The sequence below is a fragment of the Eptesicus fuscus genome, chromosome 22 (assembly GCF_027574615.1).
Source record: "Eptesicus fuscus isolate TK198812 chromosome 22, DD_ASM_mEF_20220401, whole genome shotgun sequence".
NCBI lineage: Eukaryota > Metazoa > Chordata > Mammalia > Chiroptera > Vespertilionidae > Eptesicus > Eptesicus fuscus.
The window spans coordinates 15,575,342-15,594,853 of NC_072494.1; the positions used below are offsets into that span (position 1 = coordinate 15,575,342).

Sequence of the window (19,512 nt, forward strand, 5' to 3'; positions counted from 1 at the left end):
GGTTTCTTCCCTGGCTGGGGCGAGAATGGGAGGCAACTGATGGATGTTTCTCTCTCCCCCTCTCTCTAAACCTCAAGAGAGATAGACTTGGGTACGGATTTTTTTATTTTTTTCAAGTAGACAGAACAAAGGTAATCACCCCATTTAACAGTGAAGGAAACAAGGCCAGAGACGTAGGCGACCCATCCAAAGTTAGACCCCCAGCACACTGGGGTCCGGTAGTCATTTAGTGAACCCACATTTTCTCCTCTCAAATTCAGGGCTCCTCTCAGTTAGCCTGCCTTCCTCTTCGGAACTGGTGCTGGGGCTGATGGCCTAGGTCCGTGGTCGGCAAACTGCGGCTCGCGAGCCACATGCGGCTCTTTGGCCCCTTGAGTGGGGCTCTTCCACAAAATACCACGGCCTGGGCGAGTCTATTGTGAAGAAGTGGCGTTAGAAGAAGTTTAAGTTTTGTTTTTGTTTTTTTAATATTTTTTTATTGATTTTTTAAAGAAAGGAAGGGAGAGGGATAGAGAGCTAGAAACATCGATGAGAGAGAAACATCGATCAGCTGCCTCCTGCACACCCCCCACTGGGGATGTACCCGCAACCAAGGTACATGCCCTTGACCGGAATCGAACCTGGGACCCCTCAGTCCGCAGACCAACGCTCTATCCACTGAGCCAAACCGGTTTCGGCAGAAGTTTAAGTTTAAAAAAATTGGTTCTCAAAAGAAATTTCAATCCTTGTAGTGTTGATATTTGGCTCTGTTGACTAATGAGTTTGCCAACCACTGGCCTAGGTGGCCTGGGAGGCAGGGCCAGGCACGCAAAAGTGTGGAGGGGACTGCTCCCCCGGATTCTGCACCCACTCCATGCTTTCCAGCTTCTACTCACACCTAAGCTCCCCTTGTTCATGGTTTCCCTGGCTTCCTCATTGTCACCCAACCCACACAGGCCAAGCGATGCTTCCCTGGCCTGCGCCTCCCCACTCCTCCAGAAGGAAAAGGAGATGCAGCAGCTGCCTTCCCTGCAATGCTCTCTCCAATTAGAGTAAGCTCAGGTTCTGAGTGTCCAAACTGCTCTCAGGAGCTCCCTAGAGGGTTGGCGGGGGAGGGGAAAAGTGAAGCAGAGTGCCAACACAGGGCGGGATAGGTAAGATCTCACTACCCCTCTGCGCCCTGGGACCCTCCAGTGGCCACAGGACGCCGGCCTGAGGAGGAGGAGCGGCATGACACCAGAATTCCCAGCTGATTCTCTAGGATATAAGGCCGTCGGCGGTGCAGGAAAGACAGGTGGAGGAGAGAGGCCGGAGCGAAGTGGTCTGAGGAGCCACAGGCCATGAACTGGATTATTATAGTAATGATCTTGGGAGGGTCCCACATTTTCCCAGTTAGGCCGGAGCGAAGTGGTCTGAGGAGCCACAGGCCATGAACTGGATTATTATAGTAATGATCTTGGGAGGGTCCCACATTTTCCCAGTTAGGCCGTTGGAATGGGGTGTGTGGTGGTCGTTTCACCAGCTCCAGAGCGCAGACCCCCCAGGGCAAAGGCTCTTATTTGCATCTCGTTTGCATATGAGATATTTCCCCTTCAAAAGGCAGAAGTCGCAGCCCCTTTCTCAGTTACTCCCAGCTGAGGCTTTGCGTACTCCAGGCTCTCCGGACGTACCCAAACCCATTCTTCCGGCCATTCTCTGGACGCTCTGACCTCCAGCCCTCAGTACCCTTCCATATTTCGCCTGCACCCCTACCTCTCCCAGCTTCAAGGCAGCGCCCCAGCCTCTCAGCTGGGTTCCAGGAACTTGGGGACCTGCGCCGCCTGCTGGCTGGCTGGAGGGAGGCTGAGAGCAGAGGGCTTCTGATTCGCCTTCCCTGGGACGTGGAGTTTTGGAAAATGTTCCCCCGAACTTCCTGAAGCTAAATTTATCTCCCCCGGCCCTGGGGGGCGCAGAGATCCCGGCGGCGATTAGCATGGCGAGGCAGCCCGCTCCCGCCCGGAGGCGCGGAATAGGCGCCGAGTTATAAATAGTGCCGCCCGCAGGTGTGGGGGGAGTCGGCGCGAGGGGGGCAACCCTCGCAGCCACGGCCCCTTCAGGTGGGTTGGGCGGTCGCGGTGGGGCGCCGGGGGGCGGCGAGCTGGGGGTGCTGCGGTCTGAGCGCCCCCAGCGGTTTCCTGGGCGGCGGGTTTTTCGAGGGAAGCGGAGGCAGCGGGGGGAAGGGGGGCAGCAGGGAAGAGGTGGGCGCCTGGCGCAGACTGACGCGCCACCTACAGCTCGGCCCCCCCACATTCCAGAGCAGGTCCCCAGACCCACTCACTCAGGACCCCCCTGCACCCCCCCCCACCCCAGGCAGAACCTGGCCCTCCCCTCGCCAGAAGCCCTCGCCCCTCCCGGCTCTAAGCATCTCGTTCCTCTGCGGATGCCCTTTGAGCACGTGGCCCGGCAGCCGTCACTCCGCTTCGCAGCCGCTGGCAGCCCAGGCAGCAGGCCTCCCCGGGAGGGTTCGCCTCCAGCCGGGGCCCTCCTCCTTCTCTGTGGTCAGACCCTTCATTCTCCGGGTACTTACCCTCCTCCTGCTGCTCCCCCCCCCCCCCCCCAATTAGTATCTAGTTGGTCGCCTGAAGGTTTAAGTTAGAACGTGCATATCTGGGACGCTCCCCGGTCCCCAGGAGGCCCAACACCTGCCCTCCAGTTCCCAGTTCCAGTCAGGCCCGGGGGCGGGGCGGGGGTGGCGGAGGCCCCAGGGGCCCGGCCCGCTGTCGGGGGGCGGGGGGGGGGGGGGCAGGGCCCGGCCCCGGCAGCGTTTCCCGGCCGCAGCCGTCTTCGTGGTTCGGGGGCGTTGAGGGCCCGGAGTTGGGGAGTAGGCGGGAATTTCAAGTCGGGATTTCCCCCCTCCCCCCGACTTCTGGGCGAGGAAGGGGGATGTGTGGACCAGACGAAGAGAAACGTGGGAGGGTCACTGCGGGACTCTCTGGAGGTCCCAGGACTGTCGGGGATCAAGCGGGGAATGGCGTTTCGACCCCGAAAGATCCAAGCTGGGTCCGGCATGACGTCGGACACAACCCGCAGAGATGAGGACGGGGCGAGCCCGAGGCGCTGGGCGCCGTTCGCTTATCTGTACCGAAGGGCTGGTGCCCAGCAAGGCGCCCGCCCTGCTCTTGCCCGCGGAGTCCCTAGGTCTGCCCTCCCGGTGACACATCCCCGCCCTCCGTCCCCTCGGCCAGGCCCCTTCCTCCCCAAGCAGCCCCCTCTCCATGGCACTGGTGCCTCTGGCACTGCCGCCTCGCCCCTGGCACAGCCGCGCCCCAGACTAGGGCGACCCCGACGGCTGGAGGAGGGAGGGGGGAAAGCCTGGCCTGGACCCCGCCGGGCCGGGCCCTCCACAACCGGAATCTGACCGGCGGGGCCGAGAAGAAAACCCGGAGTAGTGACCAGCCTCGGGACCCAAGGGGGGGGGGGGACAGGGACGATAGGAAAACCCGGAGCGGATTACCCTAGCGGGAGCGCCCCACCCTAGCGGGAGCGCCCCAAGCCTGCTGCTGCCCCCTCCTCCCTATAGCCCCCCCTAATTCTCCAGTGAGATAATGTCTGGGGTGGGGGGCTGTTTGGTTTGGCCTGGGCCCTCAGGGGCGCCTCACACTTTCCGCCCCTGGCTGGGACACGGCAGCAGCTCCGAGGCTGAGTCACGGCCGAAAGAGGAGGGAGGGACCGGGACTCTGTCCCTCCCCTGCGCGGGGATCTCGGGTCAGCCCGGGTGAGGGCCAGGGCCACACTGGCACCGCCCATTGTGGTCCAACAGGTTGAGCTGGTGCCCCGCGGAGCCACCTGCTGGAAAGGGAGGGAGGCCCCCTGCGGAGGGGGTTGGGGAGGAGAAAGCGAGTCCCACCCAGTTCGGCCAGGCCGGCCGCGGGTAGCAGAACCTGGCCCGCGGTGTCCGAATTGGATTCCGTTTTACATTAGTGTGAGGGGCTCTTTGGGGTACACAGCACTGCAGGCCCAGCTGGGAGTGTCCCTCACAGGCTACCTTCCTCCATTGGGGGGCACTGAAAGTCGCATCCTGGTCCCCTCCAAACCCAAACGTCCTAAAATACCCAGGCAGCCCCCTCCCCACCTGGTTCTCCGAGAATCCCAATCTAGAGGTCCCTCCTTCTCAGAGACTCAGTTTATCCATTTCGGGAAGCCGCGGACTGGAGGCCCGGAGCTGGAGCGAGCCTCTCCTCCCCCCTCTCCCCCCCCCCCCCCATCTTCGCGATCCCTGCTCCTCCCCTCTGACAAAGCCAAGGCCGCAGTGGCAACGGCTGGAGCGCAGAGGATGCTTGCCCAGGGCGCCGATCCCTCCCCACGGGGCGCTGTCACGCGTGGGGAGGGACGCAGGGTGCTCGTAGCCTCTACTCCCCCGCTCCCTTTGGGGGAGGAGGGATGGGGCGTAGGAGCTGGAGCCGAGGGCCTGGTGGCTTCCTTCCCCTCCCCCTACTTCCCGGGGCCCTGACCTGATTATAGCCCCTCACGGGACCCCCCTCAATCCCCTAAGTCCCCGCCTCACCCCCACCTAGCCTATCTTTAAGCTCTTATACCCTTCCCTTCCGAGGTGCTGACCCTACAGAAAACCCCTCTTGGAGGAGTGGGAGCCCTTGAAGGGGGTGCTCGTTTCCCCGACCGCTGCGGACACTACTCCCCCCCCCCCCCCCCCCCCCGCCTCGCGCCGCCCGCCCCTTCCCCTCCTCCAGCTTTCAGGCCAGCCCCTCCGCTCCGCCCCGTTCCTGGCCGAACGCAAGGCGGGACCCAGTGGGGATGGGCGGGCGTTCAGGCCAATGGGCCGACGGGGCGGTGTAGGGCCCGGGAGGGGCGGAGCCGCTGCGGAGGGCTGGATAGGGGTCCGGGGCGGAGCTCACGTTAAGGTGGACTGCGAGAGATAGGGGCTAGAGGGGAGGGAGAGAGAGAAAGGGAGAAAGAGAGAGGGAAAGGGACCGCGGCAGGTGAAGGGAGACAGATAGAGGGGAAAGAGGGTGGGAAAAGAGGAGGGTGGGAAAGGCTCGGAGAGCAGAGTCAGAGCTCGGGGGAAGGGAGCGAAGGAGGGAGGGACCCATCGGCGCCCTGCAGGGACTGGCTGGACCAAGGGGTTGAAGTTTATGTCCTTATTGGGTGGAGGGAGGGGGGCCTGGGGGGCGGGTGAAAAACCAGGAAGTGACAGAGGGTGTTGCTAAGGGTTGGGGGGGGGAGTTTGGGGGGTGGCAGGGGGCGGGGGGAGGGAGGGGAGGGATGGGGGGAAAGCAAGCTGGAGGACAGGTGAGACAGCAGGACAGGTGAGGCGGGCCCTGAGGGGGGGCGGGTGGGAGCCAGGTGAATGTACGGTTCTCGCGACCGAGGGGGGGGCGGGCGGCAGGAGGAGGCAGAGGGCTGCGGAGGAGGAGCCCCCCAGCAGAGAGCGGCGAGCGACTGACCGCGGCCTTCTGACCAGGACCGGAGCAGGGCCCCAAGCCCCCGGGCCTGGCGGGGGACGCGCTTCTCCCCACACACGGTGCCTCGGCAGCTCCAGCCAGCGGTCCCAGCGGCGGAGAGGTGAGTGCACCCCACTTTTGTCTCGCGGTTCGGGGTCCCCCAGATTCCAAACTACTGCAGTGTCCTTCGTCTGTCCTGTAAGTGGGACCCCCCCCCCCACACGCACACGCATGCAGCCTAGATTCCCACCACTCCCCTTCCCGGCGCCTTCCCAGTACCTCGGCTCTTTGGAATTGGTTTTAACTGGGAGGAAAGGTAGAGAAGGAACTACGGCCGCTCCCAACCGGGGCGGAGGGTCCCCAGAAACTTTCTCTGCACTTCAGGGATCAGACAGACTGGCGGCTCCGGGATGCCGAGAGGGCGAGGCGGCGCTGAGCGCGCCCCCCGTCTCCCTCGCGACTTGAGGGGGAGACCCCCGACCCGCCGGGGCGGAGGGAATGGAAACGCTGACGGACTCTAACTAGGACAACACGCTCCCCGCCCCCCGCGCCCCCTGGCGCTGTGGGCTGGCCCCGGGCCAGTTGCATGCGGGGTGGGGGCAGCGCCGGCGAGCGGCGGCCCGGGGAAAGTTACCAGCCAGACTATTCGGTTTCTTGCGCGTCCAGAGCCGCGCTCTCGGCCCGGGAGTGGGGCTCGGCGACAACCCCCGAGCGACAGGGAGCGACCCCTCTCTCCGCCGCCCCCCATTCCGTCCCCTTCCTCAGGCTGCAGTCCCGCCGCCACCTTTCAAAGCCGGCTCAGGCCCCTAGACCCCGGAGCGAGGGTGGGTGACGAGGGAGGGTTCCGAGGCTCGCACCCCGCCGGCCCGGCGCACCTGCCCTCCCTAGAGTGGGGGTCGCTACTGCGTGGTGGAGCCCACAGGGAGCGCCGCCGGGAGCGGGCTGCCCGGGGTGGGGGGCGCCGCTTCCCATTTCCAGCTTTCTCTCCTCCCACCCCACCCCAAGTCAGCGAGCGACGTGTCCCGGCCAGAGCAGGGGGGGCCGGAGTGGGGGGGGCGGCGTGGGCAGCGGGTTGTGCCCGGACACGTGCCTGCCCGGGCGCCCCGGCCCAGCCGGTGTTTGGAGAGAGGGCGGGTCCCTGCCCCCCGCCCCGCACAACCCCCACGTATCAAAGGGCGGCTGAGACGTGGTGAGACCTCGGGGCGCCCTGGGAGGGGGGAGCCTGGGTCCGGAGCAGGGGAGGGGCAGAGGAGCTGGTGCTAGCTGACCCACAGGAAACGAGCGCTGCTGACCTAGTTTGGGACACCGGAAGTGGGTGCTGGGGAGAGGGGGAGACCAGCAGGCTGTCCTGGCTTCCGGGCCAGGTGGAGGGCATTCTTGAATTGACCCCCACCCCGATGCCGTAGAGACCCTCAGCTGCAGCTGAGAATGGGAATGAGTCAGCGCAGCTATTTCCCCTTCCCCCAACTTATTTCTGGAGGAGGGAGGCCGTGCATCAGAGGCAGGGGGAGCCAGATTGGGCAGCGAGGGGTTAAACCAGGATAGGAACTCGCTGTTCCCTGAGGATGTATGTGTGTGGGGGGTGAGGCCTGGAGGATTATGGGGTTGCCTCCTGCTCCCCCCCACCACCACCACCACACACACACCAACTGGTTTGGTCACCCCTGTACCTGCCTGGCACTGCTGGGAGAACTGGCATGGAGTGGGCATCAGGTTGGGAGTGGAGAGTGGGCACAGGGAGGGTTGTGCGGGTCTGGAGAGGGACATATTTGTGACCGAGTTTGGGTGGCAGTTAGTGCTCCTCCCTATTGGTGACTGAGAAGGGCAGGGGGGTCCCTCTGGGGCAGCTGATGAAACAAGAAGAAATCTCTGCCAATGCCTCCTCTCCCTGGCCCCGGGGACCCAGCTCCCCCAGCGTGCCTCTGTTACATGGTTGCTGTGGGCACCATGCAGCCGGCTGGCACCCCCAGACACTGTCCCCTCCCTTGGGTACCACACCTCCCCCAGCCTTAGCACAGGGGTCAGGAAGGGGTTAATGCCACCGGAAAGGGGCTCTGGGGAAGAAAGAAGGCAGTGCCCACTGGGCTCAGGTGTCACGGAGAGAGGCCTGCTCTAACGAGGCGCTCTCATCACTGCTGGGCTCTGGCTGATGTGCACCCCAGGGTCTGGGAGACAGGTGCTGACCTCTTCCCCCTTCCCTGTGGTGCCCCCTGGCACCCAGGGCCTTCAACTCCTCCTTGGCCTAGTGCCTGCCCCAGGAGGGCGCGGCGGGCAGCGGGGGCTGGGCTAACAATGCACCATCGGGCCCTTTGTGTGCTTGCACTTGGCACCCTGGGGAAGGGTGGGGGAGGGGGGCCCGGCGAGCACGGGCATGGGGGACCGGGTGCCTCTGAGGGGACAGTCATGGCTGGGGCAGAGAAGCAGAGAATGAAAGCAGGTGGAGCGGAAAGGGAAGTAGGTCATATGGGGTGCTAGCCCCCCATTCCAAGCGAAGGCTGAAAGCAGCAGCCCCTGATTCTATGGCTGCCCAGATGGCATTATGCTGCCTGAGGCACAGCCAAGGACTGGGCATCGGGGGTCAGAGGTCACTGCCTAGGGGACTGCTCAGGTAGAGGAGGCCTGGCCTGGTGCTGCTTCCTGCGTGGTGTCCAAGAGACCCAATTCCAGCCCAGCGCCGAGGCCCCGGATGGGCCGCGAAGGGAGTCCAGGCAGGGCACTGCCCTCTGATGGGAGCCTCCGGCCTGCTATAGGGCCTCCTGCCTCTGGCGTGCTTGGCTCCCTGACCTTCTGAGAGTTAGGGCTGCCCCGCCACCAGGCCTTGGAGCCCATGCCTGTGTTGGCCTCGGGCTGAAGAGGAGGGTGAGGGAGGAAGGTGGGGACAGATAGGACCCTGGCATGGGGTGTGCCTGCCCTGGCCTCTTCCCCCTCCTTCTGCTGAGTAAACTCGTGAGTAAACTTGACGTTTTGCCCGGACAGTTTGAAGTTGCCTCGCCGCCCCCCCACCCCCAGTCCTGCCAACACACAGGCGGCCAGGCGCCAAGGCGGGCCTGGGGGACTGGGGGGAAGGGGTTAGGACTACTGTAGTCCACCATCAAGGGCTTCGGAAGGGCATGAAGGACCCCCACCCCCACCCAGCCAGGCCCGGGTCTTGGCGAGTCTTGGCTGGGGCCTGGAAGCGTTTGTCCTAGAGCCTCGAGGAGCCAAGCAAAGTGGTCTCAGCAGAGCCTCTGCCCACTTCTGACCTCCGCTCCCACTAAGGAAAGCCACCCCGCTGCCACCTGGCCCCTGAGCTCCCACCGGGAATGCTCACAGGCCTCCCGGCACAGGCGGAACTCCCCTTAGCAGAGACCGCAGGGAGGTGAGAGGGCTGCCTCTTCGCCCTCCAGGTGGGTGGGAGGCCGGCGGCCGTGGCATCTCAGCCCTCTCCTCCATGCAGCCTCCCAGCGGCCATGGCCTCGGCCCTGAGGGACCGGCCCTGGGGATAGCATCCTCATTTGCCAGCACGAGTCCTTGACCTCACACCTGGGCCTGTCCCACACATACCTCACTCCGCCGAATGCCCCTCGGGCCTGTCCCCTCTGTCCCCCGGCCCCTTTCTCGGCCTGTTAGTATTCCAGAGCCAAATCAGCCTTCAGAGCTTCCCAGCCACCAAATACCTGTGCCAGATCCAGGGGTTAGGGTCCCCCAAACAGAAAAGCGCTGGTGACAGGCACACTCAGCCACCGACCCCCCCTTCGAACACACCAGTCTGCCATCACTTGACATTACTAATTCCCCTTACGCCTCCCCAGGCCACCAGACCGGCACGGGGAAATGCCTTCCCAGTCCCTGCCAGGCCTCGGAGTGGGGCTCCACCAAGCCTTGCTTTCGACCTCATGTCTCTGGCTTTGGTTTCCTTCCTGTTTCCACTGCCCCCCTCCCACTCCTCCCCACCCATATGCCCCTTTCAACAGACATCCTCTCTTCCTTCCTTCCTCCTTTCCTCCCCCTTTGCCTGGGAGCAGGGGTTCTCTCCCCCCATCATGGACCTCCCAGCCTTTTATCTCTCCTAAACACAGCCCCCTTGGAGATTAGTGACTGACCAGGCCTTCTGCTCCGCCCTCCCCACCCATCAGCAGGACTCTGGGGACTAGAAGAAAGAGCACAGGGCTTCTCAAGGGAACTACAACTCCCAAGGTATATGCAAAACAACTGTAGTGCATACTGGGAGTTGTAGTCCTTGGTCTCTCAATTTGGTTAAATCTGGAAATGTGTCTGGATGGAAATAAATGCCAGGATTGGGATGAATTGGGACATGGGTACCCTCTGCATTCCCCCTCCCTGATTCTCATCCTATTCCCCTTTGACACCATGTTCCCATGATTGACGTCCACCTCCCCTGCCGAGACATGCGACTCATTGTCACCTTAGGACTCCACCCAAGAGATGCCCACACCCTGCCCTGCTGCCCCTGGCAGGGGTGAAATGGAGGGGCCCCATGGGACTCCCTCCCTATCCCCTGCCCTCTAGGCTGGTTCCCTCCTTTATGGGGATCAAAGGGCAGACAGCAGCCCCACCCCACTCCCTCTTAGGTTTCTGGCATTAAGGCGCTCAGGAATTGCAGGGACTTTGGTGCCCAGGCAAATGCTTGAGCAGGGGGCATGCCGGGAGCCTGGCGCCTGGTGGCAGGGAGAGACCTTGGGGAGTGGAGCCTTCAGTAACTGTTCACCAGGCTGTCCTCCGGGCTCTCTGCGGGCCTGACCCGTGTGCTGCCTCGAGGTTGTTTGAGAACAGGGTCTTGGGTCTTATCTGTAGGACCGAGGGGCCTGGGCCCGCCTGGCTGGCACCAAGGCACGGGGTGACCCTCCCCCACCCCAGGCCCACAGTTGGCATGGGGCGCTGGGAGCAGGGGGGTAGGAGGGAGAGAGGGCACGACTGCCAGCATCCTGGTGGGTAGGTGCCAACCGGGACGGGAGCTGGTGAGGGGCAGCAGGCCAGCGGCATTGAGCCAGCAGCTGTTGGGGGGAAAGGGGAAGGGACATTTTGGGGGGCATTTCTGCGGTCCCCCCAGCCCCACAGGACTTGGGGTGGCCTAGCGTGTGGGGGACAGGAGGGTGCCCCTCGTTGGGGGAATAGGAGACCACGGGAGCTGTTTAAGTGGGACTTTGTGGCCCACCCAGGTCTGGGCGCAGAGCCCTCCTGAGCTGCCCCTCAGGCCCAGGCGGGTCCCACCCAACCGGCCAGGGTGGCAGCAGCTTGCTTGCGCAAGGGGTGGGGCTAGGCGCCCTTCCCAGCAGATGCCCCCTCTCAGCTCCTTCCTCTTTCGGTGCCCACAGCTCCCCCCATCTGTCCACCTCCCACCGGCCAGCTCTCTCCCCGGGGTCCCCCCGGCCATTGGGGGCTGGCACAAGTGCTGCCCCCTGGCCTGGTTGGCAGGGGCTGGCGCCCGAGCAAGGAACTGTGGTATGTGAGTGGGTTTGGGGTGAGGCATGGGGAGGGCGGGGTGCTGCCTTGCCCAGCCCCTAAGGGCCCCAGCCCAGTATAGGGTGGAGGGAATCCGGCCACCTCCCAGGGGGGCTGAGGGCCCTCCTGGGGTCGGGAGGGCCTCCTGGGGGTCCCCTAGCACACCACATGCCCCGAGGGGCTGGGGCCTGGGCACCTGTCACCCCGGGCACTGACCGTCCAAGCTTCCCCTCCTCCCTCTTCTAGCCACAGCCACCTCCTGTCCCCTCCCCTCCCTTCTTCCTTCTCCCGGTCCCACCTCCAGCAGCCTCTCCCACTGCTCCTCTTCACCTCTGTCCTCCTGGACTGTCCTGGCTCCTACCTTTCCTCCTGCTCACCTTTTTCCCCTTTCAGGACTAAGGGCAGGCGGGGGTGGGTACAGCTGGGGCTTCGGGCACCACAGGCAGAGGCTCTAGGCCCTCTCCCACGCGACCAGCCCTCTGGTAACCCCTCCCTCCAAGCTGGGGGGAGGGGGGTAGCACCCAGAGAGTTAAGGCTGTAGGGGGGAGGGGCTGGACCAGGTCGTGGGCGGCCCTTTTGAAGGAGGGAGCTGGAGCGGGGAACAGCCACCCTACCTGCCCCCCTGCCAGGCCCTCCCCCACCCCTCCCAACCTGCTCCCCCCAGGGGCCAAGAGGAGTTGCCGACAAGGCCCCTCAGCGTTCAGGTGAGTAGGCCCCACGCTGGCTTGGGAGATCAGGCCCTCGGGGAGGCTTGGAGGCCTAGAATTGGACAAGGGTCAGAGAGGGACTGAAAAACAGGTTTGGGAGAGGGTGTCCAAACTTCTCTGGGGGTTAGGGAGCTGAGGTTCCGAGGAGCTGGAGCATGGGGAGGCTTCCGTGTCCGGGGGACCCAGGGGCACGGCAGAGCCAAAGAAGGGGCCCACAGGAGCCCGGGATTGCTGTGCCGCGCCAGGACAGGAGGTCGGACAGGCTGGCAGGGAGCCGGGCTCCGGGGATCGAGCTGGGGTGTCCTCTGGGGCTGGGGGGCTCAGGTTTCTGCTGTCGGCTTGGCGGGTGTGCGATTACCAGCCGGCTCAGTTACCCAGCCAGAGACACTAGGCTGGGGGGAGGGGGTGGGCACAGGGCAGACCCTGGCACCTTGTGCCATCTCCTCGGGCCCTAAGAGGAGCTGGCAATCTCAGGCGGACCCTGCTGGGAACCCTGATGGCTACGGTCTGCCCCAGGGCAGTTGCCTGGCTCAGGGTGGGCACCCTCTGGGGAAAGTCCAGCAGCTTCAGGGCTGGAAACTCTGACGGGCAGAGAAGCCTAGGTTGTCCTCCCCGCCGCCCCACATCCGCTTTCACTGTACCCCCCCCACCCATGCTCCCCAACTGGCCCCCCAATTTTGGTCCTGTGCTTCATTCAGAAGGGAGGCATGGGTGCCCTAACGTGGCCACCCCGTGGCAAAACCAGGCCTTGGGGGGCAGGCCAGGCTCCTTGGTTGAATTCCTCGGTCCCTCTCTCTGCTGAGCGTGCCTCGGGGAGGAGAGGGGAGACCCTTGGAGGAGGGCGACATAGAGAAAGTGGGAGAGACCTGAGAGAGGGGACGGGGCGGGAAAGGGAGAGGCCTCCGGACACAGGTGGCAGTGGAGGCAGGAGCCGGGCAAGGGCTGAGGGAAGACAGAATGCGTGGCGGAGAGAGGACAAGGGTCGGAGAAGGCACCTGGGGACAGAACAGGAAGCCAAGACAAGGGGCCCCGAGCGGAGAGTCGCTGATGGGCAGGGGTCCCCCAAGGTAAAGTGGGGAAGAGGGAGGGACCCTCATTCCTCCCTCCGCCATCTTTTATCTTCCTCATAGTCCCCTGATGCAGGCTGAGGAGCGGTGGGCTAGGGCTGGTGACCTGGGAGAGACCATGTGCGTGAGCGCTGAGGTCTCCCTCTGTCAGGAGCTGAAGCACCAGGAATTGGGGATTTTGAGGGAGGAGAAGCTTAACCCCAACAGCACCGGGAAGCAGCCGGCTCCCCTTGCCTCCTTCCCCCTTCGTGGCTTGCGGTCTCCCTTCCCCGCCTAGGCCCCCAGGAAGTGTGAGTGCTGGGGGTGGTGAGGTTAGGAGGGGGAAGCAGCATATGGGGGATGGGGAAGACGTGCACTCGCTTTGGAGGGGCTAGGGTGGCGAAAGAAGGGCTCCATCAACGCCTCGGGCGTCCCCGGGCAGGGCGCCTTCCCTTCGAAGCCCTTCGAACCCATCGGGGGGACTCACCTCAGTCCCTCACCCCGCCTTCCCAACGAGGCGGTCCAGATGGCTTCGGCCCTGGGCCCCAGAGGCCCTGGGAAGGGGTGGGAGATGCTGAGGGAACTGGGATTCCTGGGTCCCTGAGGACTTTGGACTGGCTGTCCTATTTCCCCAACCCCCTGGTCCAGCCGCAGGCCAGAGCCCTTGGCTTCGTGCAAACTTAGCTTAAAAAAAAAACAAAAAAAAACAGGAAGAGAACCCGAGGCTGGAGTTGGGGTGGGAGTGGAGGGATGGCAAGGAGAAAGAAGTAAGGGGGCGGGGGCGGGGGGCTGGCCAAGGTGCCCAGGCCCCGGGAAGAGCCGGGGGTCTCCCCATCGCCCCTGACAGGAGGATGTCACAGCCTGGTCCTCATGCCGTCTCACCGCCAGCCGCTGCACCTGGAGAGGCCTGACCCGCTCCTTCGGGCTCCCCGGCAGAGCCTGGAGGTGGGGGCCTTGGAGCCCGTGGAGGGGGGGGTCTGTGTGCCTGTGTCTCGGGCCCATATCTATTTTCTCCGCCGCTAATCCTGGTTCCGCCTGCTGCCCCCCACACTAAGCCTCACTCCCCTAATCCCCAGGGTGTGGGGAAGGGGGGCCAGCGTTACTCAGCTGCCCTGCTCGGGGCCTCGGAGCCCAGCGCTTCAGCTGGCTGGAGCCAACACTGTTGGCCCTGGTGCCCCCATCCCTGCACTGGACACTGCCTGAGGTCAGCCCTGGAAAGAGTGCTGGCCTCCTTTCCTTCCCAAGCCCTGTTCCTCTCCACGGCCCTCTGCCTTTTGGTTCCTGGTGGTGGGCACGCCCTGGCAGCTGCCCTTGGGCACTGAGGGGTAGGTGATAGGGTTCCTACCTTTCTTACCCCAAAGTCTTCCCCCCACCAGTGATGGGGCAGGCTTGACTCAGGGCCCAGTTTCAAGAGAGCTGCCCACTGGCTTGGCCGGTCTAGCAGGCCTGACAGTGAGGGGAGCCTGGGGGGGTGGCAGTAGAGGGGGGAGTGATGGGGCGGGGCCCCCAGTTCTTCCCCCTACCAGGCAAACAGACCAAACAGACCTCGCCTGGTTCCCTGGCACAGCTGCCCCCCCAACCACCACACGCCCATGCCCACAAGGTCTTAGCAAGAGGGGGCATGCCAGGCTGGGTGGGGATGGGCCGCCCTCATGGGGCGTCAGGGGGCTGGGCCCTCTGGGATGCAGAGGTGGGAAGGGTGCCCAAGGTGGGGTGGGCATCCTGGCACCAGTGCCCCACCCTGGCAGAAAGAAGGGGGAGGCCTCCACCCCATCTACCCCTCCCAGATGATGGGGCTAGGAGTGCCCCCTTGGCCTGGTTGGCACCAGCATAGTTCCAGGTGGCACCTAAGTTGGCATGGATGCCAGAGCCCTGGGTAAGGGCTGGGGGAGTTTCCCAGAAGCTAGAGAACCCTATGAATACCTGCCCTTCCCATGTGTGTCTGGTGTCCTCTCTGCCTCTTCCCTCCTTCATTGCTACCTGGTGGCATGGGCATTGGAGCTGGGCCTAAGGGGTTAAATACCCACCCTGGCCCAAGCCTGGTGCAAATCGTATAGTGTACCAGCCTGAGCTTCTGACCTGACAGCAGGGTCAGCCAGTCAGTGCCCCCACCACACCGAGCTGCCATGGAGACTGGCCCCGGGGTGGGAGAAAGGAGGCGGGCTTAGCAGCAGGAATGGGTGGGGTGGGGTGGGGTGGGGAGGGAGGGAGCGGGATGGGATGAGCCACGTGCCTGTGGGTGTCCAGCTCCTGGCCAATGGACAAGGAGGACGCCACACCCATCCCCCTCTGGAAGGACAGGATCTGCTTGGGCCCAGGAGGGTGGCCACCGCTGCCGCCGCTGCCGCTGCCCACTGGGTTTTTGTTTGTTCCTGAGTCCTGGAGCCGTTGGTCGCAGGTGCTGTTTGTAATGTACAGGCAGGAGAACCGCAGGGAACTGGGAGAGCGCCCACACCGTTTGGCCCCCAGGGAGAGAAGTGATTTGGGGATTTAAGGTGGGAACGGGTTGACTGTTCTAAGGCCACTTAGATGTGGCTCAGAAGCCAAGGTAGACACGTGGGTGCTACTCACTCACAGCTTCTGTGCAGCGTTGGCATCGCCATGCAGGTGCCAGGCAGGGAGGCAGGCACAGACAATGCGGTTCTTATGTCTTAAAGAGGAAACGTGCGGCCCTTGACTCCACCAGCTCCTCCCCCCACATACCTTTCCCTATCCCTGGCCCGGGCTGAGCGGCTATGGGGAGTGACATGGGAAACACTAAGGACATGTCAGGGGGACTCGTCCTCGGGATGGTCTAGGTAAGCCCTTCGTGTCACAGCCGAGGAAACAGGCCTCCTCGGGAAAGGAAGTGACTTGTCCAAGGTCATGTCGCTGGTGGTAACTTGACTCCCCGGGGGTGACGGAGGGAGGGAGGCAGATCTGTCTCCAAGTAGTTTTCCCAGCGGAGGCCGTCGGTGCAGTGGAATCTGCCCTCAGGCGAGGCCCGGCTTCTCCCTCCCAAGGCCAGAGCCTTTACGAGCCCCTGCGCTGTGTGTCAGGCACGGTGCCACACTTGGGCTCCTTCACCCGAGTCACCACCATCCTAGGAGTCCGCTTGTAGATGAGGAAGGAGATGCAGAGATGAGATCACTTGTTGAAGGTCACAGAGCTAATCAGTGCAGAGTGAGGATTCAAACTCGGGCCTGGCTGACTCCAGAGCCCAGCTCTCTCCAGGCCCCGACTCTGCCTTCAGTTGCTCCAGATCCACTTAATGTCAGGGCTAAAGGGCTGAGCCCTCGGGGCTTCCACTCCCACCCCCTCCTTGTGGAGCTAAGGAGATTAAAGCGCGGGGAGAAATGACTTGCCCAAGCTCATTCCGCAAGCCGGCAGCCGAAGAGCCACGACCTGGAGCAGCAGATCACCACGCTTCCAGGCCAGCCTCTCCGCCGCCCCTTCCCCTGCCTGCACCAGCCTTGGGACTGCTGTCAGCTTACCCTCCTCTGAGGCCATGGCGGGTGGGGGGAAGCCTAGAGGCTGGGCCACGGCCCTCTAGATGGGGGGAGGCTCTCCTGACTGGCCGGGATGGAGCGGGAGAGGTGGTGGTGATGGTGGTGGTGGTAGCAGAGGTGGAGAGGGGTGGGACTGGAACTTGGCCTATTGGCAGTGGGGGAGGGGCGGGGACGATGCTTATCTGCAGGGCAGGAAGCACCCGAGCCAGCGCGACACCCCAGCAAAGCACTGCTGCTCCTTGGCCCCATGGGGGAGGGAAGGATGTGTGTGTGTGTGGGTGGGGGGGGGGGGCGGGAGCACGGGATGCTGGGAGCTGTTTCCCTTTTGGCCTTTAGAAGAGGGGACATAGAAGGGGAGATGCATTTTGAGTGGAGGGGGAGGGGAAGAGGGAGAGGGTGCTGGGAAGCTGCCTCTCCGTTTGCACGGTGTTTTACTGTACACCAAATGCTTTAGGGCAGGGCGGGGAACCTCCGGCCCTCGGGCCGCGTACGGCCTGCAAAATCCTTGGGTCTGGCCCTACCAAGGCATGAGGGGTGAGTTTAATTAAGTGTTTGACCAAATGCAGCAGGCTGATTTTTAAGTTGATCATTTTGTGTGGCCTGAGAATGATGTTATAAACATCCAAATGGCCCTTGGCAGAGAAAAGGTTGCCCACTCCTGCTTCAGGGAGATAACCAGTTAAAACAACTGACGACGGGCCTCCGGCAGACCGTGGCCCGATGTGAATCCCTCCCGGCTGTTGGAAGGCTCCCTCACAGACTGTTAGCCCCCTTTTCGGAGGACTGAGGCCGGCGCCATAGCCACCCGGCGTCCTTCGGCCAGTTCTTCATGGAGCCTGAATCAGGCCCCAGGCCCCCTCTCTCGCAGGCCGGCGCTCTTTCCAAGGGCCGGGGAGGCGGATGGGTCCCAGGCAGGGGCCAGAAAGTCAGGGCGCCCGCTCTCACAGAGGCTGAACAGCAGGGACCACAGACCCCGGGGCCTCTGCCTCTGCTTGAACCTTGTCCTGCTTAACTTGGACGGTCACTTCCCCTGCCTGTGCCTCAGGCTCCTTGTCTGTGAAATGGACCATTGTCCCTCCAGGGGTTGTGGGAGAGGAAAGGAGTGGAAAGTGCTTTCCAGGGTGGGTGTCTGGCACGGAGTACCCGCCCATAAGCCTTGGCTGAGGTCGGGTCTCCATCCCGGGGTCCCCTTGCAGGGCTGAGCGCTCGTAACCTGCCCTCTGCTTGACCCTGCAGGAGAAGATGGGGAGCCCCGAGGACGACCTCATTGGGATTCCGTTCCCCGACCACAGCAGCGAGCTCCTGAGCTGCCTCAACGAGCAGCGCCAGCTGGGCCACCTGTGCGACCTCACCATCCGGACGCAGGGCCTTGAATACCGGACCCACCGGGCCGTGCTGGCTGCCTGCAGCCACTACTTCAAGAAGCTCTTCACGGAGGGCGGCGGCGCCGGCACGGGGGCCGGGGGTGGCGGCGGGACAGCCGCCGGGGGCGCCGGGGCCGGTGTGTGCGAGCTGGACTTCGTGGGGCCCGAGGCTCTGGGAGCCCTGCTCGAGTTTGCCTACACGGCCACGCTGACCACCAGCAGCGCCAACATGCCGGCCGTGCTGCAGGCCGCCCAGCTGCTGGAGATCCCCTGTGTCATCGCCGCCTGCATGGAGATCCTGCAGGGCAGCGGGCTGGAAGCGCCTAGCCCTGACGAGGACGACTGCGAGCGAGCCCGCCAGTACCTGGAGGCCTTTGCCACGGCCACGGCCTCCGCCTCGGGAGTCCCCAACGGTGAAGACAGCCCCCCACAGGCGCCTCCGCCGCCACCCGCTCGGCCTGTTGCCCGCCGTAGCCGCAAGCCCCGAAAAGCTTTCCTGCAGACCAAGGGGACCCGGGCGAACCACCTGGTACCGGAGGTGCCCGCAGTACCCACCCATCCTCTGACCTATGAGGAGGAGGAGGTGGCAGGCAGAGTGGGCAGCAGTGGGGGCAGTGGGCTGGGAGACGGTTACAGCCCTCCCACAGGGACGGCCTCACCCCCGGAGGGGCCCCTGAACTATGAGCCCTTTGAAGGAGAGGAAGAGGAGGAGGAGCTGGTGTACCCCCCGGCCTACAGGCTGGCACAGGTCAGTGGGCCCCCGCTCTCCCCGGAGGAGCTGGGCTCGGATGAGGATGCCATTGATCCTGACCTGATGGCCTACCTCAGCTCCCTGCACCAGGACGCCCTGGCTCCGGGCCTGGACGGCCAAGACAAGCTGGGGGTGCGCAAACGCCGCTCCCAGATGCCCCAGGAGTGCCCCGTCTGCCACAAGATCATCCACGGGGCCGGCAAACTGCCACGCCACATGAGGACCCACACGGGCGAGAAGCCCTTTGCCTGTGAGGTCTGCGGCGTCCGTTTCACCCGGTGAGCACCCGTGGGGAGAGGGTCCAGCAGGGGCCATGCCGTGGGGGGCGGGAGAAAGGCGTTATGGGACCTGAAGTGGGGAAGTGGGTGATCCTGGAGGGTCGGGGTGGGGGTGGGGGTGGGGGTTACCAGGATGAGGAGAGAGACCAGGGTAGGAAGACCAGGCAAAAGGGAGTCAAGAGGGATGGGTGTGGGGCCTGAAAGATGGGGTGGCTGGGCCCAGCCAGGCTGAGACGGAGTCGGCAGGGGTATTCTGGGGAAGCAAAGGATGAGGGGTGGGAGTGGGACAAGGTCTGGGGATCGGGCCAAGACCCCATCCTGAGCAGACCCCTCTCTCCTCACCCCTGCCCGCGCCAGGAATGACAAGTTGAAGATCCACATGCGGAAGCACACTGGAGAGCGCCCCTACTCGTGCCCGCACTGCCCAGCCCGCTTCCTGCACAGCTACGACCTCAAGAACCACATGCACCTGCACACGGGGGACCGGCCCTACGAGTGCCACCTGTGCCACAAGGCTTTCGCCAAGGAGGACCACCTGCAGCGCCACCTCAAGGGCCAGAACTGCCTGGAGGTGCGCACCCGGCGGCGCCGCAAGGACGATGCACCGCCCCACTACCCACCGCCCTCGGCCACCACGCCGTCCGCCGCCGGCCTCGACCTCTCCAATGGCCACTTGGACACCTTCCGCCTCTCTCTGTCTCGATTCTGGGAGCAGTCCGCCCCCACTGGGCCCCCGGCCTCCACTCCAGGGCCCCCTGATGACGACGAGGAGGAGGGGGCACCGGCCACTCCGCAGGCCGAAGGCGCCATGGAGTCCTCTTAAAGAGGGAGGCGTGGCCAGGCTGGAGCGGCACAAGCGGGGCCACCCATGCCAAGCAGTGGGAGCCTGCAGGACAGACAAGAGCTGGGGTCCGAGCACTGAACCTCCCTGGCATCAGAAATCATCCCCTTCCCCCCCCCCCCCCCCCCAGAGCCCTTATTCCAGTTCCAAGCTGAGAAGGTTTTGGGGGCAAAGGCTC

At 64.1% G+C, this 19,512-nt stretch overlaps 1 protein-coding gene across 3 annotated transcripts; it reads left to right on the plus strand.

Moving 5' to 3' along the window:
- The first annotated feature begins 5,242 nt into the window (after positions 1–5,242).
- Positions 5,243–19,456, plus strand: ZBTB7B (zinc finger and BTB domain containing 7B). Of its 3 annotated transcripts, none has more exons than XM_054711513.1 (4): positions 5,243–5,282; positions 5,438–5,538; positions 17,337–18,493; positions 18,851–19,456. In XM_054711513.1, exons 3-4 carry the CDS (start codon positions 17,343–17,345, stop codon positions 19,314–19,316), a joined length of 1,617 nt encoding a protein of 538 aa, XP_054567488.1. In that variant the 5' UTR covers positions 5,243–5,282; positions 5,438–5,538; positions 17,337–17,342; the 3' UTR covers positions 19,317–19,456. The 3 variants fall into 3 exon arrangements, with proteins under 3 accessions (XP_054567488.1, XP_054567489.1, XP_027987269.2); XM_054711514.1 differs by having other exon boundaries at positions 5,249–5,265; XM_028131468.2 differs by lacking the exons at positions 5,243–5,282; positions 5,438–5,538 and adding an exon at positions 11,148–11,563.
- The last annotated feature ends 56 nt before the right edge of the window (positions 19,457–19,512 follow it).

Coding starts and splice junctions, on each gene's coding strand:
- ZBTB7B (XM_054711513.1), top strand. CDS start 17,343: ATGGGGAGCCCCGAGGACGACCTCATTGGGATTCCGTTCCCCGACCAC. Junction 18,494..18,850: donor TGCGGCGTCCGTTTCACCCG/GTGAGCACCCGT, acceptor TGCCCGCGCCAG/GAATGACAAGTTGAAGATCC.